Genomic DNA, 13781 nt, shown 5'->3' with positions numbered 1-13781 from the left:
TAGACCTTAGCTGCCACTGCCAGTGCCCCCAGCACTGCCTGTATAACCTCACTTCACTGTTCCCAGCCCTTTTTTGCATTTTTTCATCTATTTAGATTGCAGTTTCTCTTATGCTCTCTCTTACTCATATCACTGCCCTGGAAAAAGCCTGAACTTAGCTGGAATCTCTCAGTGCTAAGGCAGTACAAACCCATTTATGTGCCTGCTTTCATTTTAAGCTATCACAAAATAACATTCTTTTAAATAAAAGAAAATACAAATTTTATTCAGCAGATAAGTTATTGAATAAATACAGATAAAAGTTTACCATTTTCTGGATACTCTGAGCACATACAAGGCCATAAATACAGTCATAAATAGAAGAGATAAATAGAAATATAAACATCCTTTGCTTTTTTTATGTAAACACTCTTTGTTTTATTATCATTCAAGTCAAGCGGGCTCAATTGCCTCTCAAATTGCTTTAGAATAAGTCAGCAATGGCCCCACTGAAGTCAATGGAGCTTCAGTGACATAAAACTGGAGTGCAGTCAGAATCAGGCCTGGCAGCCTTTTTGCCAGATTTACACTAGAAAAGTTCGCTAGTGATGGCTGGAGGAGGAAACAGGGTTAGAGGATGAGGAAGAGAGCAAGAACGTGCAGGAGTGGGGGTTTCTTGTTACAGTTCCGGTTAAAATGTATATTTAGGGCAACTAACTGCAGAGAAGAACTTTCAATACTGTAATTCATTTGATTCACCAAACTGATATAAGCTGCAATGAAAAAAAGCACGTCTTTACTCCCTCCCTGCAGGAAGTCAAAAAAAAAAAAACCCAGTCTTCTCTCCATCCTCCTCTCTTCCCTCCATCAGCAGCTGCAGGTCATTGCCATGCTAAACCCTGTAAGTTAATAACAGCAAGAATCAGTGCTTTGAGGTAATTTGCTCAGATTCATACTGGGAATGTTGCGCTGAATCCGCGACGGTGGCTGGGATGCAAGGTGGGCACTGGCAGGAGTTCTCCACAGGGACGTCCGTAGGAACCATGTCTTTGTCCCACTGTTGCCTCCGCTGCTAGTGGGTCCTAGGCCTGGTACTGGACAACTGGGGTGGCACAGGTGCAGCCCACGGTGATGACCTTCTTCTCCAGGCGGTAGGTGGGCAGGCAGCCCCGCTGCTCCCGCCGGAGTACGAGGATCTCCTGGCGGATGGGGACGGAGTTCAAGCTGTGGTCCTCCTGGCCCTGCGGGCTCACGCAGCTGGAGTGACGGCACTTGGCATCCGCAATCACCTGGGGGAAGCGGTTGGGGTCCTCATCGAGCCTGAGGAGGGGACACGAAAGTCATGGAATTTAATTCACTTGCTGTGCTCCCGGATGTTCATTTTTCTCAATGAGACCACCAAGGGAAAGCAGAAACAAGGCATCTATACATTATGGAGTACCACATTATTGCATTAATTCCTTGGGTGTGGCTAGCAGCCCCTTGCTCAAAACAGAAAGAATGACAAGGGAGGTAATTTTTCTCTATCTAATAAAAATAAAGATGTTATCTTGCTTCCTGTAAAAGTTTACCCAAGAATATGAATGGCGAAATCATAGTAAAGCAAAGGCAATTTGCTCCGATATAGCATTTCCCAAACTGATGAGAATATCTGACAGCAGATATTCTGACAACATATTTATTTCATATATGAATATGTATATGAAATATTGTATTTTCATTTTATCTTCTTTTATGTTCTCATGACCATACCATAGTCCTATGTATTTTCATTCTGAGACAAGGCCAAAGAATTTCCCTATACTTTAACATTTTTAGAATGATTTTCTACAAATGGATTATATTTTGGGAGGATAATACTGCCGTATTATTCTTCAGTAATAAGGAGAGTGGAGCTGGATGCATTACAGCACTGATAACAAATGAATTGTTCCTTTCTGTTTTTTTTTTTTAATTTCAGCATTCAAAAATACTAATTTTGAGGAAATTTCAAACAAATGATTTCAAAAGTCAGATAGGGAAACAAAAAATTACAGTGTATTGATATTTTTCTTTTCCTAAAGAAGTGATTCTTTAACAAAAATTGACATGATGGTTATAAACGATTCCAATAATGTTACTTTTCACTGCAAACAGTTCACTTGGAAAAAAGTCATCCAACACCAAAATGAATTTGTGTGTCCAAGCAGTGGTTGCAAAAGTCACAAGAGTTTAGGCATATGCCGAGAACGTCATTGTTCACTACAGAAAACAACTGTGTACATGGCCATTACCTGTAATCCCAAGGAGCAAGCGACCGGTTCCTGACATCATGGACCATCCTAAAGGCAGGATCTGAATTGCTGATACGAATGTCAACTTTCACTGATGTCGGGAATTTGAGGTCCTTTTGGGTCAAGCAATCTTCATGGAGCTTTTGAAAGCCACCATCCTTGCTGAGTTGAGGATGAACTGCCCTCCCATGGGGTAAGCTCCTTACAGCGAGTGCTAGAACCAGCACCAAAAGCAGTGACCTGAGCTGGAAGAGAGAGCAGTGTCATTGGCTCTGTTCAGGCAGGAGGGATAGGGCATGAGGAGCCTTCCTGTCCTGTAGGCATAAGCTCCACCTGGCAATTTCCATTAGGCATGAACAAGAAGAAGGAATCTTGACTAGACTGGACCATCGTTGCTAAAAAGAGGAGGAGCATGCGAGATGGAAGTCCAATCCCAAATTCCTTCATCACTGTAAAACAGCACCAGGCAGCAGCTGATTTGCATACTCTTATCTGGGTGATATGGGCCAGCATGGGGCAGTAGTGCAATAATGCTAATAATACTGATCACAAAGGGATGCTAAACTCTGATTCAGGTTCTGACCCATTGCTGGCACAGCACCAAGAAGAGCATCTCTCCAGAGAGCTATGCAGGGTCCTCCTCCAGAGTCAAGCACCAGTGTCCCATGATCTACAAGGTGGGGTAGGGACTCAGCTGAGCCCCATGGCTATGCACAGAAACCTAAGTGAGCCCTATACATTCTCAGGTCATGAAAGGAACCTAGGATGGCTGGCCAGCTAGCAACCAGATTTGCTGGAAATGACCCTCTTCTTGATGAAATCTGAGATTTTTTTGGCCATCCCCAGAAGCTGGGGTTTTAGGAATAAAAGACAGATAGATGCAAGGCTTTTAATAAAATCACAAGAGATGACAGTGTTGCAAATACAACTCAGAAGATGATTGAAAAATTCACATCACTCTGCCTCTTCCATTTCTCTCAACCTTCATCAATTTTAATAGCAAGTTGTCTGAAGTGAGGACTGTCTCTCCCAGATCCCATATACCAATACAGTAATGCCCTACAGATAAATAATATATAGTCCATCCCCTCTCACACTAGGCTGATCACATCTTTCTGGCAGAGTAGATATAGCTTGCCGTGTCAGTCAGTCTCCAAATCCACTTGCAAAACCTCAGAGCAGAAAGCTGTTTCAGAGACCTAGCAACTCATCCAGTTCCCACTGAGACCAACAAGAGCTGTTCCTAGATAACAACATCATGAGCTCTTCATTCTGCATTTCTTTCGCAGAAAATATATCTGAAGATCTGTACTAAATTTAAGTACTTACCTTTGCAGCGTAGCTGGCAAAAGCCATTGCAGCCTCTCTTCTGCTTTAAGTGAGCACACGCGGTGACAGAGCACAAAAGTTCTCCTTCCCTGAGCCCTCCTTCAGTCTGCTTGTGTTTCAGAGGCAATCATGGCCCTTTTATAGTGAAGTTCAGCCACTACCATTCTTTCCATTGCAGCATATAGCAGGCTTACCTGACCCTAGGTTAGAAGCTGATATTTCATTTTCTAGCCCACTTCCTTTCATCTACCCCCAGAAAGGGGAGGGCAAATATTGTGTCATCAGAATCCCAAATCAACCAATACAGTTTATTCAGGCAGATAAAGAGATAAGAGAAGAAAATTAGAGAAAAAAAATTGTTCAGACAGCTTTTTTATTCCTTCCTCCACTTTTCTAATATTAATGTTCTCTCACCACAAACATCTGCAGATATACTTCCCATGCCTCACACAAATCAAATGAAAGAGACCAGAAAGTTGCAAAGTTGAGCATCCAAGAGCTTCAAAATGAGGGCAGGATACGGAACTTTACGGTTTAACCTCCCTTTGTCTTAATTACACAATCTGCCCCCCACTGGCCTCACCCCGGACCCCCATCTGCACCCTCTGCCCGTGGCCCAGGGGCTCCATTTCAGCTCAGCCCTGGGCCACCAGTCCCTCTCTGAGCTACATGGTAGGAGTGACGGTCTCCAGACCTGCCTCTGGCCTTGCCTCCTGGATGGAGCTTGGACTTGTGCTGCGGGTGGCTTGTCTCCTGAGTGGACCCCTAGGACATGCTTCGTAGCCCATTTCAAGTCCCATCTCTGACCTTGTCTCCTGCATGGACCCCAGACCCTTGCTGTAGCCATGTCTCCAGCCCTGTCTCTGGCCCCATCTCCTTTTGCTCGAGTCTGGACCTCCTGGAGGGAGTCTGGACCTGCTCCATCCCCTCGCCATGTCTCAGGCTGTCGGTGGACCCTGTTACCAGGACCTGGCTCTGCCCACGGTGTTCAGACCCCACAGGACTGCTCATCATTGTGAGCACTGCTTGCACGGGGGGTCACCCTCGTCTCCCAGCTCATCCTCCTTCATGGAGCAGCCAGCCTTCACTTAGCCCTGACATGCCCACACTTGGCAAAAGAAATTGTTTTCAGTTTTAGATTATTTTTTCAGTGCGAGAAATTGCAATAATCACTCTATGTACAGAGTCAGGCTGTAATTCTAGTTTCAGGAGCATGAAAATATTAAGTAGCCTCATAAAGACTATATTGTAAACAGGTTTCACACCATCCTCTCATTTTCACTGCCAAGATCCTCAAAGAAACTTTCCCAGCAGCTCCAGGGCAGAAATACATATAAAATATTCATAACTATCTTTTTTTTCCTTTTGAAGGGCCTGAGGGGGCTGTATCACCACCACCAGAATAGTGGTTGTGCATAGCACAGGAATGTTTTATGCTCTGGGATGTGGCATGGGGGCAGGTGGGAAGGAAGAAGCTTAGCATGAAGTCAGCACTATTGCTTATAGGGACAGGTCCTTGGAATATCTCACTAAAGGGGATGCCAAGATAATGAGCTCACAAACAGCCCCGTGACTTTTTTTTCCCCCTCAGCCAAAACACATTTCTAAACAGGAATTGGGACCTGGGATGAAACTAGGAAATTTGGTTATTTTGTGGAATCAATGAATGCCCCAGAAGACTCCTGCTGTTTTTTTCTACCTAACAAAGCCCAGTTAAAAACACCTGAAGGGGGTGAATTTTGTTGCTGAGATCCATCACCATAATGAACAATAGCCTCACCAGTGCAAAAAGACCCATGTCTCCTGCTCTTTTCTTCCTGTTAAAAGAGCTGAATTTTCACTGTCAGGGTAGACTAAATAATAGCCCTTCGAGTCATACCAGCAATCTTCAGCTCAAAAGACTCTTACTGAGAAAGTATCCAGGCAAGCAACTGGACATGTCTTTTGATGATCCCATGAAAATCCCACTGAACTTGATCAAAACACAAGCTTTTATAAAGCCTCAGCACATACACATTCACTAGGGGCTTGGCAGAACTTAGCAGCTAAAGTCTGGATGGGATCAGTCACTTTTTAAGGGCTTTCCTGGCCTGCTTTATCCTCTGCTATGTCAGTGTATCACACTTGTTCATTAGTTTATACATTTAAGCCCTTAGAGAGATGAAAAGGTAATGCTGTCCTTGTTAGGAACTGCCAAATCCGGCAGCCTGAGAGACGAGAAGCCACCACACCTCCATGTCCCCAGGTCCTGCCAGTAGTGAGGGTGAGCATGTATTTCCAATAGGCGCACACATAAACATACATATACAATGTGTATATGCATATATACACCACTGGCCACACAGACCAGCACAGACAGAAACACTCAGGGCTCACGCAAGCACAAACAGCACCAGTGGCCTCATCCTGTTCCCCCCTCTGGCTGATCAGGATGAAAGCCACTTAGTGGAAAATATATGCATATGTATATATAATATGGATCCCACTAGTAACTGGCCTTAGATGCTCAATGTAGCCAGTAGCTGCCCCTCAGTCCCCTGGTCTCCCCATTGCTTCATGCACAGACACATGCCAGCAGGTCTCTCCAGAAGCTGGCCCAGACTTATGATCTTACCAGTAGACAAAGCCCAGACCCTACAGTTTCTCCAGTAGCCAGCTTAGATCCCCTGGTCCCTTCAGTAGCCAACCCAGACTTACACCAATACCTGGCTCCCAAGCCTCTTATCCTACTTGCCAGCTAGTCTGGCTTGATGTTGACTAGCAATTATAGGTCAGCATGCACGCCCACACAATATGCATGGACTCCGGTCTCTCTAATTTCTGGCACCTTGCAGCACCCACACATAAGATAGAGAGTGAGATTACACAGAAAAAATAGATAAGATTCAATAAGACCGGACAGACTGTGGTGATGAGGCAAAGGCTCAGCCAGACAAGCGTGCCGACCAGCAGCCTGTGTGCATGGTATCGGCCCTTTCAACCCAATCCTTTCTATTTTCCCATGTTTGTTCCTCACCAGTCCCTCATGATCCTTCCCTTTCTCCACCTTTGGCCTTTCTCTAAAGCGTCCCACAACGTCTTGCATGATCCCAAAATGCTCTCCCCAGCCTGTCTTAGTGAGTCCTGTATGTCTGTAGTTTTTAAGGTGACGTGGGGAGACCCTCTCCTGTTGACTTATCTGGTGGGTCTCTCACTGGGCCATGGGCTGATCATCCTCCTTGGATAGCCCTGGAAGGAGCTGGGTCCAGGGCTCTGTTGACACTGCTTAGGTTATTGGAGTTCCTCTGCCTGGCATTGTTCCTCTGTTCCTTTGTGTTTATGGAGATTAGCTTTTAATCACAGAACCTAACAGTCCCAAATTTACAATTAAGGCACAGAAGCATGAAAATAAAAGGGGAAGCAGGAGCAAGAATCCAACCAGGACTTTAAGATGCACTTGCTGAGTTTCTGGAAGGGTCTTGCCTGTCTCTGATCCAGCAGAGATTGGCCACAAACTGGAGGGAGAAAGGACAGTGTGTGTGCTGGTTCCCCCAAAAGTACCAGCAGCTCTTGGAAGCCTGTTTGGATGTCTTGCTCATCATGCACACAGGGAGGACAGTGGCAAAATTTTCGATTTCTCCCAGTGCCACTTCATAGTTGTAACTTTTAGTCTATTATAATGGAACATATTCCACTGTGGAGTATGAGGCATGTGCAGGGCATGATGAGCTCTGTGCTATAATCTACCATGTGGCATGCAGGAACGGTGGGACCTGAACACCATGACCCAGGTGGGCGTTTCCTGCCCTTTGCCTCTGATAATCATACACTCTTTTCACAAGTCCTACTTTAGAAATCTGGGCCCAGCTTTCTGTGGATGTCCTGTGCCTTGTAACAGCTCATGGGTAGAAGCATCCTTGAAGGATAAGGGGGAAGTCCAAACCTCTGTTCAGAGTCCAGCTTTTGTCCTTTCCAGCTACTGAAGCACTTACACACCTGTGCTTTTCTGTCTTCTCAGGGAGGGAGTTCAAACGAGGAACAAATCGAGAATCAGAAAGGCATAAAAATGACTCAAAGCAACAATGATATAATCATGATCAGCTTTATAAAACTTGAGGATGACTGCTTGAATGTTACTCCCATGTTCCCTTCCTGGGAGAAGCTTGAAGGCTTGTCTACACAGGACAGCTGGTCAGAACTGGGAGCTAAGTCATTATTTTGGAATGAAAGTTGTTTTTATTCCAGAAGAGGGCCACGTAGCTCATTTGATCAGCATCTCTCTGGAGGATGCCCTGCGAGAAGGGAAGCCACCTTTCCCAAGCCATATATCCACATGGGAGGAAAAAGATTCAAGCATTGGACCTCCTCACTCAAACTCATCATCAGTCCTCCAGACACACGATGCTTGTTGGGAAGTCAGGAGCCTCCTGCAAATTCATAGTATTTTCCAGTCAGAAGGGTCTATTCTGATCACGGCTTTATCACATTTCTTGAATAATACAAGCAGAAATCTTCATCGACAGATGCTTTATATCATTGCGAGATGTCGTCACAATTTTGTGGCCTGATTTAACAGACAGTTCAGAAACCAGCAACTCATCTCAAGTAAAGTTTTAGTATTTCAGGTTGTATCTGAGGCAATATCAATTTCATGACACGTGTTCCTCTTCTGACTGTTTGCATCTATAAATCAACAAATGTACCTACTGACACCTGGAATGTGGAAGCCCAAGAGAGGGTAGAATTACAAAAAATCCACTTTTACAGCCCAGAAATTGACCCCCTTTTTCCCCCCTAATTGACTGCTTGCAGTAAAGGGAAAAAGGTATTGCTATGAAAATGGATTTTGCACGTACAGAGTTAAGTGGAAATTGTTGCAGGTGATGAAGCAACAACATCACAGCAAATACAGGGTTATTAGTCCTGACCACCACTTTCCACTCACATCTGCAAAAAGATCTGAAAGAGGTCATCTATGATAGGCAATTACCAGGGAGGAAAAAACTCACTATCTCAAACAACTGTTCGATTCCATGTTGCAGGGGCTCAGAGAATAGATGGGGGGGGTGGGAGACATGGAAATCAAAAAGTGATTTTTAATTTTGGCTATGAGGATTCTCTTACACATGCATACTGTAAAGATAATCGTTATTTGCACTGTAGGATTCATTATACACTTAGGTTAAGGTTTTCATAATACTGCAGGGATGTTAGGCTTGCAACATGAGCGATTTCATATTGGACTTGGATGCTATGTTCTTTTAAACTCTTCTGAATATTTCAGCTTTAAGACTCTACAACTCAAGTGATGCACCTGTATCACGTACAAGAAAACATGGAATTACAGCTCCAAAAGGGACAGAAACCAAAATTACTCAAAAGCCTTTAAACCTAGGGGAACACACCCTGGGCACAGAACTGTGACCTGTATTTCACTGACTTTACTACTAATGCAAAGCAAGCACTGTTTCCCAGCTGCACCTCCACAAATTCACAGCTGGTACTCAGATTTACATGATATGATCATTTTCTGCTTTGGAAATGGGTACTCTAAAGTGCAGGATGGACCAAGTAGGGAGATGCTCCCTGCAGAGCACTCCCACACATCTACTGCCTACTTTTCAGCCAAGACCCTTCAGCTATCCCAGTCCCCAAACCACAGGCGATCCCGTGTTGTCAGTACCTCAGCTCCACCTGGAAAACGGACCTCGTAATAGTGCCTTTCCCCACTCTTTTTCCACTTTGGTTGTTTACACTGGAGCAAGGACTGTGCTTTATTGCAGGTCTGCATGTACACCACTTACCACAGGGAAATGCTGATCTCCCTATGCAATACACAGTCTCCAGATTTGGTAGATCCTAATAAAACAACAGGATTTACACTCAAGAAATGTTACTCTACTACTCTCTGCTCTACCACCACTTTATCCTACAGACAGGGGCCATTTTACTCAGTATCAGTGTTGGCATCTGAGCAAGCCACCATGATTTTTCTCTGTTATACTTGAAGAGAAGGCAGCATTTTGGGGGTAGACAGCTCAGCCACCTCAGCTGAATCACATGACAGGCTTTTCGGTAGCCCCCAGCAGAAAAGCAGGTAATGTGGCTGAAATTGCAACCACGCTCTGGATCCCCAAAGCAAATAAATGCGTGCCCTTTCACAGTAGGCTCAGCAGATCATCTAGAAGCACAAGCCCAAGCTTGTACCTCGAGCAGCTTAATCCATCCTAACTGATTACCCCAGTTTTTTCCCTTTGTTATGTCAGACACTATAAAATTACCTACCTGCTCTTTTTAGAAAGCTGACTGTACAGATCTGCATTTACCTCTTTTTCAATTTGCTGACAGTGTTTTATCATGCCAAAAAGTAGCATGACCAAACTGCAAACCACAGTCTAGAAACACGAACTGGAAAGAGCAAATTCTCAGGGGAAACGTGGTTGGCCAAGCGTGCCACAGATGTCAGTAGCAAAAAACCTCTGAACGGGGCCATCGGCATGTATTGCTCCAACACGACAGCAACCACAGCTCTGTGTCATCACAGGCTGCCCTCAGGAGGGACAGACAGCACCACGGAGCTCCCTCTACGGGCCGGCAAACCTCACTTTCGTCTACCACTCTTGGCTTGGCTTCACACTTTGGCCAGAGTTGCGGGTAGAGTGAAAGGCAGAGATTGATTAAAGTTATTTTCACTAACCCAGGGATTTCACTGCTATTTCTGCACCCTGGGCACTCACGCATCCCCTCAGGAGACAGACAAACAGGGTGTTTAATTTATAACACCAATAGACCAGCTGAAAGTAGGGTGATAAAGATTTAAGAGAGATAAGACCGAAGCGCTGCATGTTAAATAAGGTACCGGAGAAACACTGCCTACGTTTGGTTGCATGACCCGAAACTGTGCTCATGTGTCTGGTGCGTGACCCAGCACTGGTTGCCTGACAGATGGGGCTTCCACGCGTGTCATGCGAGGGCACTGGTGGAAAGACTGTCTGTACTGGGTCACCCAACCCAAAACTAGGGTCAGGTCCAGAACTGAGACTCCTGTTTCCACTCCCATGCAGAGTGGCAAATAATTGGGGCCTGGCTTGAGAGGAGGTGACAGAGAAGGTAAGAGACAAAACATATTGGTTTCCCATGTTGGATTCACAGGCCCTAAACCATTATTTTTATTACATGTGACCTTTAATCTCATAATTGCCTCTCAAAAGAGGCAATATTCTCCCCTCTTCCCAATGGAAGCTGAGTTTTATGTTTTCATCTATTTAGCAGGATTAATCTATGCAGTTGGGTGCTGGTCTTGGTGTCACTGATGTGATCAGCTTTGTTATCTGATTCTTCCCCACGAAGACAGCTTGTAGTCAGCATATTGTCAGAGGCACTCTGGGGACAGTCCAACTATACCTTTCTCACATACAGGCTCTTTCTTAGGCAATCTAGGTTGCATTTGCATTTGCACTCTGTTCACTACTGCCTAGTAGGTCTTCCATAGATCAGGCCCCCAAAGATAGGGAGGAACCTGGCCTCCTTTGGTTTCAGATCCCTCGGAGAGTCTGGATCCAAGCTCTCCTTAGCATATGGCGTTTTGGAATGACATCATATAGCCAAACTAGAGGGTTGCAGAAACGCTGTACACTTTTGTACCTTGGTCAAAACTTTTCCCAGGTAGGAAAATAGGAAGTCAGGCTGGAAGAGATCTTGAAAAGGAGCTTAATGTATCTGCCCCCACTTGTTCAGCCTCAGTGGAGGAGCACTTTTAGCTAAATCTTTCTCGGTCAATGATTGTCTAACCTATTCCTGAAGATCTCCACGAACAGGAACCCTACAATCTCTCTGGGGAACCTCCACCTTCCTTAGTGGTAGAAAGCTTTTCCAATTGTCACATTCAAACCTTTCATGCTGCAGTTAAGCCCATTACTCTCTTTAATGGCCAAGGAGAACAGCTTATTTCTTTAAAACTACCTTTGTACAGTTTGAAGACTTTCACTGCATCTTCCCTGAGCCTTCTGGTTTCTATATGACCTCACTTTCTCCAAATCCTGAGATTTCCCTTCCTCATCCTCTTCATTTTCTCCTATTGGCCAGCATCTTTCTTAGAGTGTGATGCCCAAAAGTAGCCCTCTAGGAGAAATGAGTGAGGTGGAAGGATAACTACCTATGTTTTTTAGACTCTACAACATTTTGTACATTCCAGTATATTGTGGTTTTCACATCAGCATGACACTCTTGGCTCATGTATAGATTGTGATCCACTGTTAATGCCAAGTCTCTTCCTAAAGGACTATTCTCTCCCCCTTTGCCTGCTGTCTTTGACTAGGGCAGTTCATTTATCCTACTTTAATTCAGAGGTTTATACATGTCTTTATTGAATTGTATATTATTTATTTAATAACTTTTCCTCAGTTCTAACTTTGTCTTTGAAATGCTCATGGCCCCTCTCAGTTGGCTATCACCTGCCAATGTTAGTAAGAATACACTCTCTTCTGTTATCCAGCCTGTCAGAGTGACTAGTGCTGGACCGAGGACAAACCCCTCTGAGGGTCCTGTTGTGTTCATACTTCCCGTATGACATTGCTCTCTGAGAAGGGTTTTTCCAAGCAAGTGTTAGCCCATCACCTGATAACTTCATTTCTAGACCACATTTCTAGCATGCTTATGGGACAATTACGTGCAACAGCATCAAAAGGCTTAATCACAAACCACGAAGCCTATTACCTATAACAGAACAACATTTGTTTGTCATGGTATGATTTGTCATGTAGTTTTGTTACCTTTTTATTGCATACAACATTTGCTTGATTATTTGTTTCAGTAGCTTTCTGGGAACTACAGCTTTCCCTGGTTTTTTCTTTTCTTTCCCCACTTTTTTTTTTCTCTTTCCGGTCTTCTACACTCACCCTTCAAGATGTCCCAGTAGGAATCCAATGTACTGGTTCAGCTCAGCTGATGTTAGTCAGCTAAAAGTAAGGCACCTTCAGCCGATCTTAGCAACTTAGGCTCATTTTAGAGTCAACAGGGAGGAACGGGCACCTTCAGACTGCATATAACCTTGACATCCTGCATATGCCCTGCCAAGCTGAGACAAGTCCCACCTACATAGGATGAATCTTGACCTATAAAAAAATGAAATTTACTTCACCAAATTTACATTTAATACTGTCTCTTTGAGACACAGAAATCCTTTCCTTAGACTGTCCATAGGACCCATGACTGTCCATGGGATCTTCCCTATTGCCTCCCCCCCAAGATTACTCAAGACAGTAAAACTGTAAACTTGAAAAATGGCAAACTTTATTCTATTCTTCCTTTTCTTTCTAAGTATCATCGTCTCTGTTGTCATTTCCATCCATCCATCCATCCATGCATTTTCAATCAGTTCTTATCTATCAACAAGAGTGAAGTCTGAAAATAAAGTCTCCTTGCTTTCTCCAGCACTGATATGAGAAAAAATCTGTCCTTAACACACTCTAGGAACTTGTAGTTTGTGTTTTGTGTTATTTCTTGCTCAACGAAGTTTGGAGTAGTCACACTCCACCTAATGTCACTCAGTCCAGAGCTCTGAATGATTTTATCAGTTATTCAAAAAAGACTCCAAAGCTCATCTTCTCATCTTGAAAGTTAATAACAGACTCCTACCATGATGCCATGGCACTGGTATGTTTGGGCTCTCAGAAGGGCAAAGATCTTTCATACAGATATGGTGAAAACTTACCTTTTTCATTTCTGTCTTTTCTGAACCAGCTCAACCTTTCTGTATCAATTTTCTAATCATGTGTGATTATCCCTCAGAAAATTTCCAACCCTTCGCCTTCTTTCCCAGTAATGTGTATTCTTCATTGTTCAAGCATGGGGTCCTTAGGCTACAAACTTATATATACTAGTTTACATACTAGTAAATTAAACAGTGGCAGAGTTTGTTCTCTGGAACTGAAACCAAATTGCGTGTCCGGCCGTGTCCCTACCATTATCTCCCAGCCTCCAAAACAAGGTGGTTGTATCAGAACTGCCTCCTAGGAGTGCTCATTGGCCCATGCAGACTCCTGAATCATGGCCAAAAATTGTTCAGGAGAGGGCTTATTAATCCAGTCAAAACTGTGCCAGGTGCCAAGCCATTAATGAAGACAGGTGAGTTGCAGTGCCCAAGGCTGTACCCTGGCACTGTTTAATTTATTAGCATGGATATAGCTTCAGTGCCCATGTGGATGAGCATCTAAGACCTGG

The 13781-nt window shown here is 44.2% G+C and overlaps 1 protein-coding gene across 1 annotated transcript; it reads right to left on the bottom strand.

Annotated features, from left to right (window-relative positions):
• Positions 1-250: 250 nt before the first annotated feature.
• LOC112979560 (interleukin-17F-like) lies at positions 251-2373 on the bottom strand. The gene is made up of 2 exons (XM_026093857.2): positions 2253-2373; positions 251-1299 (listed from the first exon to the last, which is right to left on the bottom strand). The coding sequence occupies exons 1-2, from the start codon at positions 2297-2299 to the stop codon at positions 1062-1064; spliced, it is 285 nt and encodes a 94-aa protein (XP_025949642.2). The 5' UTR covers positions 2300-2373; the 3' UTR covers positions 251-1061.
• Positions 2374-13781: the final 11408 nt, after the last annotated feature.

The sequence above is a fragment of the Dromaius novaehollandiae genome, chromosome 3, assembly GCF_036370855.1.
Source record: "Dromaius novaehollandiae isolate bDroNov1 chromosome 3, bDroNov1.hap1, whole genome shotgun sequence".
In the NCBI taxonomy this organism is placed as follows: Eukaryota; Metazoa; Chordata; class Aves; order Casuariiformes; family Dromaiidae; genus Dromaius; species Dromaius novaehollandiae.
Note: the sequence above shows the minus strand (reverse complement) of the source record. Positions and strands in the feature narration are given on the sequence as shown.

Coding starts and splice junctions, on each gene's coding strand:
- LOC112979560 (XM_026093857.2), bottom strand. CDS start 2,299: ATGGTCCATGATGTCAGGAACCGGTCGCTTGCTCCTTGGGATTACAG. Junction 1,300..2,252: donor CTTGCTCCTTGGGATTACAG/GTAATGGCCATG, acceptor TCCCCTCCTCAG/GCTCGATGAGGACCCCAACC.